Raw genomic sequence first — 13,517 nt, 5'->3', positions numbered from 1 at the left:
TGAGCAAGCTGAGCTCGGTATGTAAGCTCTAGAACGATTCAGGGTTTGCCATTTCCTTTTTGTTGTGAGCAAACATTTGTTTTTTTTTTTTTATCATCTTGCAGATGTTCCGGATGACCTAAATGCAGGCTACATCTGCACACGAGTCTAACCAAAATGTTGCTATTCATGAAAATACAGGTAAGCTATAATTATTTGTTCCTTGTACTAGATCATCGGTTTGTGTTCTTTAAACTTTCATGTTCTTGAATGGGTAAAAAGTTGTGTCCCCTCAGTTTAGAAGCACACTGCGTAACGAACTTAACTATACCTCTGTCCCTTTTGAATAGTGAAGCACTTCGGATTATCTTCGATACTTAAAAACTATTATTATACCAGTCTTTAGATCAGTTTTTATAAATAAAAGTCTTACAACATATGTTATCACAATCATACAATATGAGAGGCGGTGAATAAACTCCACCAGCCTAATAAAACATAGAACACTAAGCAACAGTGCATAACCAACAAAGTCCACGATATCAGAGTACACATCAAAGATAGCATGAGAGACACGTCACTCCACTAGCAACTCAGGTGCGGACGCAACCGAGCCCACTCGTCTGCCTCGATAAAGTCCGGATCGTCCTCTGAAAGTACAAGCAATGGTGACTACAAGAGTACTCAGAAAGTCTAAACCCTTACCCTACGACAGGGGTATAAATACATACATATGGATAGACGAGGAATAAGATGTAATGTTATCTTTATGGAAAAACTAATTTTATTCATGCAAGGTTTATTTTTCATAAGGCAGTCTTCATGAAAACATTGTATCAGCGTCGTTGTATGAAGGGGGTTTTCGACTGCGATGGAAAGTCATCAGGGCCCAAATTTTATTGTTGCTAGACACCCTGTCCACGGCAATCCATGGTACACGGCCAAACCTAACATTCCCAAAAATGGGCACACCTTGCCCACTCACACACAAAGGAAACACACACATTCCATGCTAGTTCCTATGATCAAACCGTAGTGTCTCTTAACTATGGGGGTTCTTTCATGAATGAGTTCAATGATAAACTCTATATCTCGGTTTGGTGGCATACCAGATAACTCATCCGGAAAAACATCTGGGTAATCATCCACTATAGGTACCTCCTCAAGGGCCTTAGCCTCCAAGCTATACCCTATGGGGGCTGGCTTATACCCAAGTGTATGATAGGCTACTTATGTTTCTTCATGGTTGGTTAGGGTCATTGTCCTAGCTGCACAGGCTATAGTACCATTATGCTGAGTTAATTAGTCCATTACAAGGATTACATATATCCCTTTGGACTTAAACATCCCTAGGTTCGCTAGGAATACTACCCCACTTAGAGTGATCCTTACCCAAAAGCATGCCAACTAACACTTAATGTCTGTTCCGGGCAATCTGGTTACTAGAGGGTTCTTAAGAAATATTGTAGGTATATCATGCTTCTTTACAAAACTTGATGATATGAAAGAGTGTGATGCTCCATAATCAAACGGTATTTGTTGCAAGAAATGATTCAACTAAAAACTCACCAAGCACAACTCTTGTTGCGACCTTATTGGCTGGTTGGGAGTGTGAGAGGCTCCACGGTTGGCTCCAAACATTGCTGGTAGGGACCCATTCACTGTGTTGGACTGAACAGATACTGTTTGCTTGGCTTTATTGGAGCAGTTGACGATGAAGTGCCCGGTGTCACCATAGTTGAAGCATGCCTTGCTGGTGTTGATCACTTGACTATCACTATTTTGCTAAGTTCTGATGTTGCTCTAGCTGTAGTAGGAAGGATTGGGCTATTTTGAAGATGAGATCGGAGTCCTGCACTGCATATTCGACTGTGCCTTCTGGCTAGAGTAAGCATGATGCTTAAACCTCTGAACCTATCCTGTTGCTGAGCCTTGTGGACTGCAAACTTGCACTTCTTATCCTTGTACAGTTCTGTTCTGGCGTCTTATAGTAGAATGGTCATGTTCATTAGAGTGTTGAAGTCTGAATACATATGAGGAGTCAGATGTGCCTTCAAGTTGCTTTCTAGCCCTTTCTTGAGCCTGTTTTGCTTCTTCTTGTTGGTGGAGACTTCTTCTGGTGCATAGCGTGACAGCTCAACGAACTTGCGTATGCACTCATTTACACTCATGTTGCCTCACTTTAGCCTTTTGAACTCATCTGCTTTGAGTTTCATGGTTCCTTCCGAAACATGATACTGGCGGACCTCTTCGACAAACTCCTCCCAGGTGATAGCTGCGGCATTATCTGTGGCCTCACAATAGTTCTCCCACCATGCCAAGGCTATACCAGAGAGCTAATGGGATGCTAGGAGAACTCTGTCTCTTCCAACACAATTGATAGCATCTAGCTTCCTCTATATGTTCCTTAGCCAGTTATTTGCATCCATAGGATTATTAGATCCTTCAAAGGTGGGTGGCTTGATTCTGACAAACTCAACCTTCTTGTTGGAGAGTCCTTGTGCTTTTGGTGTCGGGGTTGCTGGATTCCTTGATCTAGAGCTTCTAGCAAACGGGTCTGTTGAGCGATAACTGCCACCAAGTCATTGATAGGAGAATATGGTAGTCTTTGACCATTCTAATTTCATCCTTGGTTTTCTGCTTCACTTTCACCATGATTCTCCTCTTCTATCCTGTGGTTCTCGTGACGCTGCTGGATCCTAGTAGACTTCTTAGGTGCCATCTTTTGAGAGGTAAAGAGGGAAGCATAAATTGAGAGAAGATACTAAGGTTGTTTTGTTTTAAAACTCTTTTCAAAGAAGGATCGCAAGGCTTCAAGCCTTTCTAGAACACAAGGGAAAACACACTCAAGTGCAAACAAGCACACATCAAGCTCGATTACTAAGGGAGGGAAGGGTACAACACTCGCAGCTGCTACATGCGACTACTCCAAGATACATGGGGGGGGGGTACATAAGCGCGACTCAAACTAAGGTCGGATCAAGATGATTCATTCCCTTTCTTCTGGAACTCTAGGCTTCTGCGAAGCTGGTGACGTCTTTACTCTCCTTAGGGAGAGGGTCTTTTGGTAGGATGAGGGGATTGTACTCTTTGTCTTCTTCTCCGCTAAGGGATTTTTGGGTCAGAGGGAGAGCTTCTTCTTCTTCTTCTGCGGCTTCATGAGGTGAGGGAGGTGGTGGTGCAGGAACATCCTCCACTAACTTCCTGTTGAGATTTCCCATGGGACAGATAGGGATTCCTTTAAGCATAAGACGTCCTTCCAAGTCGGGGAGGCGGAGAGTCTTTCTATCGGCGTGGCTAGTGAGATAGGCTTCACTGATCATCATGTTGTGGCGATCCTCTGTCGTCTTCACTACTTATTTAGTTGCTACGATACAGCTCTCGGCTTTTGCAATTTGGGCCTTGGCTTCTACAAGTTAAACACACAAGGACCTCCCATGTGTAACACCTAAATTTTCAATTTTTACAACAGTTTAAAATTTTGCTAGAGTTAAATAGGAGTTGTAATTTTTGATCAAATAGAAAGAAATTATTTTCTAAATTTAAATTTGTCATAGGTTATAGTTAAGTTTGTTGCATTCATACTGTAGTAGTTGTAATAGGGTTTTATGCTTGAAAAAAAAATGTTTGCAAAAGATCGCTAGAAGTCGCTCATTTAAAACTTCTTTTGAAAATAGTTCAAAATCATAAAAGAAAAGCAATTTCAAAAATTTCAAATGCTTCTCGGGCCGATTCCTCAGCCAAGCCCGGTCCAATCTCCTACCTCCCCTTCCCCCCCCCCCCCCGTGTGGGCCACCTCCCTCTCCCGTGTTGGGCCTCGGGCCGACCTGGCCCGCGCCCGATCCGGCCGTTGCCGCAATGCCTGAGCCGACGCTGTCGTAGCACACGAGCCGGCCCCTCCCACCCTCTCTCTCTGCCAAGTGGGCCTGAGCTGAGTCGCCCGCCTGGCTCCGCTTCTTCCTCCTCCTACCTGCTGTTTCTGCCACCAAATCCCACCGTCCGTTCAAAATTCGCCGCCTCCCTGAGCCGTTTCGTGCCAATTAAACGCCGCCTCCGTGATCCTCGCCCCTCAATCAAGTATTCCCTATCGTTTCCCCTTCATTTACCCCTCTCAAATGCGAAAATCGCCGCATTTAAAGCCATGAAGGCCGTCGGCCATTTTCTTCGATTCTCAGCCAATTCACTTCCCCTCTTGCGCATATAAGCCGCCCTCCTCCTTCTTGGCGACATTCCGCACGTTTTCCACACGCTCCCACCCGTTGTCCCCTTTTTTGCATCCCTTTGCTGTTCAGAAGCTGTCAATGAAGCTGCATCATTCGATGAGGACGACTTTGACCCAGAGCTCCTGTTCTAGGTTGGTGTGCTCTCGGTTGACGTCAGTGGAAGATGGAAGACCCTCTGGCGCTGAAGCTCTCTTTTTCCGCTGTATTTTCTTTTAGACCCCCAGGTCCTTTTGTAGTAAGTTAATAATATTATTATAATAATGGCACTATGATGATATATTGATGATGTAATGCATGTATGAAAACTTGATTGTGACATACATATGTTGTACTTGGTTTTATTCCTTTAAAATTGGGTGTTACAGAAGTGGTATCAGAGCCGTGTTGATCGTATGACGTAGCCTAGATAGAAAGGACGTGTTAAGGACTTATGTTTGTACAAACTACTTTTGTAAAATTATTTTCCTTTCAGTTTTTTCTTACTCTGTCTATTGCTCTTTATAAAATTGTTACTAATTTTCTGTCTTCTTCATAATTTTATATTGCCTGCACGAAGATCACCCCGTTCAAATGTGTGCTGGTTCATAATCCGGAGATCCCAGCTGGTGTTGTCTAGGCGCGCCAACCCCTTGCCGAGTTCTACACTAACGGATAGCTCGCTAGCTACTTCGCCCACACGCTTTGGTACCTGCTTTAGGGTCTGGGCTACCACGATGGTCCACTCTACAAGGGAGTTAGAGTTCTGCTCAGAGGCCGTGGTTACTCCTGGTCAGTGGAGGTGATCATGTTCGAGAAGCCCATTGACAACAGTCTTCGCCAGGTTCGCTGTGTTCACTCCGTCGTCGTCCTCAGAGCTACCTTCGAGGCTAGAATCGAGGATGCCGCCCGTTAGGCTCTGGCTGTTCTTTGCAAGAAGAATAGAAATGCCCTCTGCCTCACTCAGTTCGACAAGTTCCCGCAGCGCCTGTCCGATAGTCTAGAGGTCATCTTCACGCCTGTCAACAACAAGCCGGATGGATGTCTGAGAGAGCAGGTCTGCCTCACTATTGCCCTATACGCTGAGCTCGACAGAGCCCTCGATGAGCTAGAGGATATGCATCAGAGTCACATAGAGTAGGAGTAGAGCATCCACGAGCTGCAGATTCTGCTGGAGGACCCTGACCAGTTCCCTGAGGAGGCTCCCGAGGCACCTGTGGCTGCACCACCCCATTCCCTATCGTGCAAGAGGCTTCGTCTGGCAAATGCAGCAAGTCCATCAGGCGCAATAGGTGAGGACTAGTGTCGAGCTAGGAGGATGTCCTTAGTTGAATAAATCATTTAGCCCTGTGTTCTAGTTGCCTTGTGTCGTCTGTTCTAGTGTGTGATTGAAGTTTGTGTCTATAGTGTGAACCTTGTTATGAGTTGGATCTTTGTCTATGTGTTAGTGTAATGTGGAGGTTCTTTCTCTACAATTGTATCAGTTAATAATATAATAATAGTTAGAAGCTCTTGCTTTTTTTTTTTGCGCTATATCTGTTCTTGTCTTGCTTTTCCACCCTCACTTTTCTCTTATGTTTTCCCGATCGTATCTTGGTTGCCAACAGATGGTGAACACCAGGCGTGGCAACACCAACAACGACAACATCGAAACAACAACACCAACACCAACACCAACTAGCATGATCTTCCACCCTCGCCCCCTCTGATGGATGCTAACCAAGTGATGACTATTCTCTAAGGCCTGGTGCAGTCTATCAACCAAGTGATAACCATTCTCTTCAGCTAATCTATTAAGACTAGCCAAACCTATTGTGCATCACTATTAGATAACTAACCTAAAGAGATCTTCAGTTAATCTATTAGGACTTGCCAAGCCTAATGTACATCACTTTTAGATAACTAACCTAAAGATTAGCTATAGAACCCAAATCCCTATTTATTGTAAAGGTAAAGAAAATAAACATATCTACACTAGTGATAATCTCAATATTATGATCACTTGTCTAAATAATATGTCCTTATATCTTCATGTAGCTCTTCTTTTAACCTTGAATTGCAACCCCTTTGAGATATTTGATACCCTAGGCACATCACATATCATTCATGAGACTAAACATTTACATACTCATAAACATACTCATAAATTAAGTTAGTCCCGTAGACTATATTGATATTAGTCACCAAAACACAAATAATCTATACAAAGTCGTTGATCTTTCACTATTTCAAATGATCTATTTTATAGATATTATTAGTCTAAATATCATATTAAAAACCGAGTTAATATCCTAATATATTTATATTTAAGATGAGACGGAGTACTAAACACATATATTTGTCTATCATCGTATCGAGTCGTCTGCCATCGCCCATTTAAACGTGGTTGCCGGTCATATCTAGGCGTCACTACACTTCCACGAGTCCATGATGAGAACGTGGAGGCAGAGATGAGAAGAGATATTTTTATCAGATACAGGATAAGCATTAAGCTGCTGGTGACGCTGCAGGTGGCCCCACTGCACTAACCTGCCCCATCTCATCGCAGATTCTTCTTGGCGCGCACAAACCCCACGCACTGATCCACGCGGGGGTTGTTACTACGTCTCTGACAGGTGGGCTTTATTCTTTTGTACTGTGATTGGATTCGCAATGTCAGGCTCTGTGTTGTCTGTTTCGAGAAAAAAAAGGTTTGGTGTTGTGAAATACAGTATTATCTTGTGTCCTGTGTGTACACTCCTATAAACATGTAATGCAAGTGCTACACTCTAACGAGTAAAAGTATCTTTAAATAGGACTACGTTCCCGTAATAAGTAAATATACAAACATGCATGATGCCACAGTTTGTGCTCGTGGGCCGACGGGATCCGGCTCTTCCCTGTTTACGACTGTTTTGTGAGGAGTTCAGCCTGATGGAAGAGGGACAAAATGTAAAATCAGGGATTTTAATTTTGTTTTATAATTTTTTAATCACATGTGAAAAAGCCGAAAATTATAAATTTTCATCAAAACTTCAATTATTTTACATCCTACACTACATGAATCCCACATGCCTGTAAAAGAAAATATTAGAATTAGATATTTCGTTTTCATATGAAATTCTTAAAATTTGTAAAATTTTGATGAGATTTTAATTCCTGCATAAAACTACTGCCCGGCAGCTTTTATTCATGGATCAAATTTGATAGACGATATATGTACAAAATTTTCCGCGTTTTTTAAAGTGTACAAGGGGATGTCCTTGTGTCGTGGCTCGTGGGAGACCGGGAGGACGAGATCCAGGTTAGCACGCCACGTCATCCCGGTTTTAGTCTGACAGCTGCGGTTTTCTTTAGTAGTAGGACCGGAAGCAAAAGCACAGCCGCCTGCAGGCGACAGCGTGTTCGGCTCATCGTGGCCTACACCCACTGACACGTGGACCGCATCTTCCATCGTCCCTTGGTGTCAGTGACTGTGAGCGTCGCGTATGTGGAGAACCAGCCACCTCTGACAGTGGGCCCCCCGGCCATTGAACCGGTACGCGCCTTCGGTTGTGTTCATCCCCCCGTTTCGTTGACGGCGGTTTGACGCAGACAAGAACAGAGGCGGAGCACACTCCACTGCGGTCTGACTGCGGGGAGAGAGGAAGGCGGTATTAGGTGCAGCGGATTTCCTCGGCGTCTGCCGCACACGCGCACTCGCGGTTAGCTCGTCGTAGTTATCTCTAGGAACCGCAGCGCGTGGCGTGGGTGGCAGCAGCGACCTGCAAGAGAGCGAGTTCCTCCAAGAAGGCGAGCAAGTGAGGGTGGTCAAGAAGAGTGGTTTTGGTGTTGGGAGAAGAGGGGAGGAGTGGTTTTGGAGTCCGAGACGGCGATGGAGATGGACAGCCCGCGGAGCCCCGAGGCGGAGATCGGGCACCGGGTGGAGGACCTGTGGGAGGTGGCGGAGCCGCAGCTCTCGCCGTCGGAGAAGCTCAACTCCTGCTTCGAGGACATCCCCGTCGCATCCTTCCCGCTCACCCACCTCTCGCAAGGTACATCCTCTTGCTTACTAGTTTCGCTTCGCGTCCTGCTTGGATTACACGTCGTTCGTTCGGTCGTGATCCGGGAACACTAACAAATTAGCATTTCGTGTGGGTTCAGATGGTCTGCGGCTGTTATGTCATTCAAGTGATGAAATATATTTGAAAAAAAACAAACAGTTCTTTGGGTCTCGGTTGCCTTTGCATCTGAATTGCTGTTTTCTTGATGTTGCTATAAAACCCTTCGCTCGTCTGTCGTTCGGGCTGATTGGAGAGAGTCTACTTGAACCACTGCCGGTGTTGCCCTTCTTGTGATTCGAGATAGCAGAAATGTATAATTTGAGTTTGTCCTCTCCTTTTCAATATTTTTGGTGGATTGGAGGCACTGCTGTCCATAGTCTTGTTTCTTGCCTAGTTGCCCTATTGTGCCTCATGTGGTAAGTTTAGTGGGCATGTCTTTTCTGGAGAAAATGCACACGACATATTTGCTTCTTGGTAGATTGATAGTGTGATACTATTTCTCATTTTCTCTGATAACACTTGTGCTGTCTTCGTTCATCTGTGATCTTCTATTTCTTCTGCGGTTCAGTGGAACTGCTGTAGATGTTTAAGGTTTAAGTCCAGTTTGTTCAAGTGAGCCGGAACATTTAACTCTGCCAGTTGGTTGAAGGGTCCTTTTCATTTCTTGACTGACTAAAGAAGAGCCGTGGTGGACTTTCTTCGGTATGTGTCATTGTGTGAGTTGATGTGGATATCAGGCCCTACTGCCATAGTGCCATGATTGCAAGAGCTATCTTCTGGAACAGTGAGGATCCATTGTACCATTTTCCTAGTAGTGATCTTATCTGGATAATTTAATCTAGTGAATTGGCTATAAATAATCTAATCTGAGCTTGTCACGTATGTTTCACAGTTTGTATAAATGAATGTGCATATGCCGGAGTGCATCAATTTTGTATGCGTTGTGCTTATACAGTAATACAGAAGTTGTACAAAGAGGTGTAGCTTTTTTCATAATCAACTTTTTGCGTTGCCTACATTGTTCCACAACTGTCTCTTTGTTGAACACACTCTTCTGTGATCAGTTTTAATAATAAGGTGATGTTAGCATGAGCAACTCCAACTGCAAAATCCAAGCGAGTTGGTCATGACAAGCAGGGACGGAGCTAGCAGGGGGCTAGGGGGAGCCATGGCCCCCCTCATGCTTCATGTACACCCGTATGTACACTTTCGGCAGGACCTAGACACGGAGGTTCGGGAAGTAGCGCATGACAGCATTCACTGGTGAAAGGACTGGCAGCAGCATTTGCTATGGAAATAAGATAGCAAGTTAATATTTGCCCCCTTACATTGAAATGTGTTACCAGTTGGCCCCTTGTATTATTTCTAGCTCCGTCCCTGATGACAAATCTGGACCTCCAAAACTAGATTGAATAGCATCAATGCCGTGCCAAATGTTTTATAGGTGTTGTTGTTCTAGCTGAGTGGCAAAACCCATTTTGGGCTTGGGTGATGGCTATTGCATGTTGCAACAAGTTTGTATGGATGTATGGAACAGTGGTATTGGCATTACAATTATCAATTGGTGATTTATGCAGTATGTTTACCAGAAATGTCCTTTCCCTTACCATTTCATTGGATCTAAAGAACAGTCTTAATACAAAATTGAATGACTAGTAGATTATCCAATTTGTTTTACTCCAGAAATCTGTGTTCTTGGTTGCCATAGAGCAAACATCTGTGGTCTTTCATGTCCATGTATGCATTAATCTGGATTGATAACACATGCTGATTTGTTAAAAAAAATGCATGCTTTCTTGATTTTGCAGTTATAATTTACAGCTCCTTTGATTTGTTCGGACGTGCTTTCAGCTTTTCCCATCAAAATAGTCGAATCTAAAAGACTAAAACTATTGAACTTCAAAGGTCATCTTATGTTGGATATCTGTCCGACTGTGCCAATTGATTATTTTGAAGTGAAGTACTGGAATACCTCAATGCCTTCTTAAAACTTCTTTAGTAGCCTATGCTATTTTTTTATAGCGATGATTTAATTGATGCACATAATTGTATATGCATTTTTTTCTGCAACAAAAAACTGTACTCCATTACTAAATATAATCTGATCATAATTTCTGGTTTTAAAGTCAAATGTGATTATCCTTTATGCAGTAATTGAGATATCTTCAGATGCCAGTCTTGCTGAAACTGTCGAAATATTATCCAAAAACAAAATCTTGAGTGCACCTATAAGAAATGTTGAGGCTCCAGAAGATGCTAGTTGGATGGACAAATACATTGGTATTGTGGAATTTGCTGGTATTGCCATGTGGCTGCTCAGTCAGGTTTGTAACCTTGACACTGGAACATATCTAAGCACATTCTCTCTCTCTCTCTCTCCATAATTTGATTTATTTTTGTTCAGTCTTGACACCACGTTTCAAATATATGTATTATGGGATAATTTGGTAGATTAGCCAGATTTATGTTATTAACATGATAGTCAGAATATGTTGTTCTACTGCAGATTTCACTAATCAGGGTCTCCATAATTTGATCTATTTTTCTTCAGTCTTGTCACCACGTTTCAAATATATGTATTATGGGCTGAATTCGAACAGATAAATTTAAAAGTTGACTACATACAAGCACCTCAATATAAGTGTAGATTGAACTTTCCATCAAGTCACTCACACTGCAGCTTATTCCTTCTATGGTCTTGTTAAAATACATCTTCAAATTACTCATAATGCTGACCCCGTTTTCTTTTTTTCTTTTACTGGGAAAACAGTAAGGGAGACATTTACTGTATGTAACTCTGGCCAATAAGAAACAACAAATAAATTCTGAATTATAACACAGCTCAGTAGAGTAAAAGAAATTAATATCTGCTATCGCAGAATTTTTTTTTTTGTTATAATATCAACTGTGTAACTGATATATTACTCCCCACTCATCTTTCTGACATGAATCTTCTGCACTGTAACAGTCGGATGCTGCAGCTAATGGGACGGCTGGTTCTGCAGCAGGATCACCTGTTGCCAATCTAGTAGCTAGGCTGGGCTCTTTCACATTCAGAAGGACATCATCGGGCAGGGTAGAAACTACTACTGAGTCAGAATCAGATGAAGCTGCGTCAGTTGCTGGAAGCTTTTTTGAAACCCTTACTTCCTCTGAATTCTACAAGAATACAAAGGTGATTTTATTTTGCACCACATTTTAAATAGTCATTTTAACCTGTAGTGAGGACCAATTCTTAACAAAGTTACGTCGCTGTAGGTTGGCGATATCTCAGGGAGCTTCCGGTGGGCACCATTTCTTGCACTGCAGATGTCTGACACATTCCTTACCATGTTGCTGCTTCTATCCAAGTACAGAATGAAGAGCCTGCCTGTTGTAGAAGTGGGAGGAGATAAGATTGAGAACATCATCACACAATCTTCTGTTGTGCACATGCTTGCAGAATGTGTTGGACTTCCCTGGTTTGAGAGCTGGGGAACCAAGAAACTCTCTGAACTGGGGCTTCCTATCATGAAGCCGTACAAACTTGTCAAGGTACCTGTGAGTGGCTGCTGCACAGCTTAATCTGCTTAAGATTTTCTGCATTGTAAATACAATAAAAAAATTTCAGTTCCATTCTCGTTGAGATAGATCACTTCATCAAATACCCAAGTGGAAGTTGTCAATAGCGTGTGCAACAGTTGCATTCAATTATTAACAGTGTCTAACCAATAGGCATTAACAGATGCACCAGTAACTGATGAGATCAAACAGCACTGAATGTTTGTCAGAAATAAGGTTTAGGGAGGACAGAATTCACTATAAACATGCTGCTTTAACAAACCTACCTGTGAAAAATCATGCACATTGTCTCTTGTGTGTGATATGAGACTACAACTTCCATCCCCCTTTTTACAGATAAATGAAGATCAGCCGGTCCTAAAAGCCTTTCAACTGATGAGGGAAAAAGGAGTTGGCGGACTGCCAGTTATGGACAGCAGTGCAGCAAAAGCAATTGGTAATATTAGCATCAGAGATGTCCAGTATCTTCTAACTGCCCCCAAGATATACAAAGAGCACAGGTTTGTAATTCTGATGGGTCCTTGTTGATAGGCTACCTTTGGTCACCAAAGCGAAAGGTGCCAGTTTTTTTTTTGCACACCATGCATCAGGCAAACTTAAACTGCATTTTTGGAATTAGGAAGACCATTGCAGCTGCACACCATCTTTTAACTTTGAGTAAATTTCACAAAACTACAACTATTTAATGAGTTTCACACAAGTACTTATGCTCCTAGTAACACGAAACTACATTTTTTGCACAAAACTACATTTTTTGCGTTTCACAAAACTACAATTATTTTGCGCAAAATAGTTGTAGTTTTGTATAAAAATGTAGTTTTGTGTTACTAGGGGCATAAATACTTGTGGTTATGTGAAACTCGTTGCAAAATTTGTAGTTATGTGATAGTTAGGTGCAAATAGTTGTAGTTTTAGGAAATTTACTCTTTTAATTTTATAAATGCAACACAGGACAATCACAGCGAAGGATTTCCTTACGGCGGTCCGACACCATCTTCAGGAGCAACATGTGGCCTCGCCCTTGCTACATGGTGTCATCACATGCAAAAAGGATGATACGATCAAGGACGTCATATTGAAGCTGGACTCCGAAAAGATCCACAGGATCTATGTCGTGGATGACGAAGGGAACACCGAGGGGGTTATCACACTGAGGGACATAATCTCCAAGCTGGTACATGAGCCGCGCCATTACTTTGGGGATTTCTTTGATGGTGTCGTTCCCCTTCCTCCAAACAGCACTGTATGACACCGCTTGGCGATCCATATCGCAATGATGTACATGTGCAAATGTTCATTATGAACTGTTCTCTTCTGAAGTTTTTCTTTGTTTTTTGCTGTGTATTCCGTTTAACAACCTCCTCAGGTAAACAGACTATTGCCTACAGGGGGGGGGGGGGGGGGACTAATGTGCTAATGGACGGAAATGGTGTACATTGAATAATTAGGGAAGTACCTGAGCATACTTTCGTATGTTTTCGTGATGATAATCCCGTCTCTGCTCTTCTGTCTTGCTGATGATTTGGTTTGCTTGATTTGTCTTCTTCATGCTGCTTGTCAAAGGAAAATTGTGAGGGAGGATGTCGTTGATCTTCCCTTTGACTTTTGAACTAGACTTGTGTTGTGACATGCTTGGGTAACTGTAATTGCCTGCTGGTAGAGTCCAGCTTTGCTCCAATCTATTATGTCCATGTCATTTCCAACATTCCATGTTCCATTCCGCTATACCTGATAGTGCCAGGGTCCACCAAAACAT

The 13,517-nt window shown here is 42.7% G+C and overlaps 1 protein-coding gene across 1 annotated transcript; it reads left to right on the top strand.

The window, feature by feature from the left end:
* The first annotated feature begins 7,738 nt into the window (after positions 1–7,738).
* Positions 7,739–13,251, top strand: LOC133888261 (SNF1-related protein kinase regulatory subunit gamma-1-like). The gene is made up of 6 exons (XM_062328432.1): positions 7,739–8,191; positions 10,352–10,524; positions 11,169–11,375; positions 11,459–11,734; positions 12,098–12,261; positions 12,713–13,251. The coding sequence occupies exons 1-6, from the start codon at positions 8,032–8,034 to the stop codon at positions 13,008–13,010; spliced, it is 1,278 nt and encodes a 425-aa protein (XP_062184416.1). The 5' UTR covers positions 7,739–8,031; the 3' UTR covers positions 13,011–13,251.
* Positions 13,252–13,517: the final 266 nt, after the last annotated feature.

Source organism: Phragmites australis, chromosome 13 (genome assembly GCF_958298935.1).
Source record: "Phragmites australis chromosome 13, lpPhrAust1.1, whole genome shotgun sequence".
NCBI classification, from domain to species: Eukaryota; Viridiplantae; Streptophyta; class Magnoliopsida; order Poales; family Poaceae; genus Phragmites; species Phragmites australis.
This window is presented reverse-complemented; position numbering and strand designations above follow the sequence as displayed.

Excerpts from the sequence above, each read along its gene's own strand:
- LOC133888261 (XM_062328432.1), top strand. The coding sequence starts at position 8,032 with ATGGAGATGGACAGCCCGCGGAGCCCCGAGGCGGAGATCGGGCACCGG. Across the intron at positions 8,192-10,351 it reads GCTCACCCACCTCTCGCAAG|TAATTGAGATATCTTCAGAT; the intron begins GTACATCCTCTT and ends TCCTTTATGCAG. Across the intron at positions 12,262-12,712 it reads AAGATATACAAAGAGCACAG|GACAATCACAGCGAAGGATT; the intron begins GTTTGTAATTCT and ends AATGCAACACAG.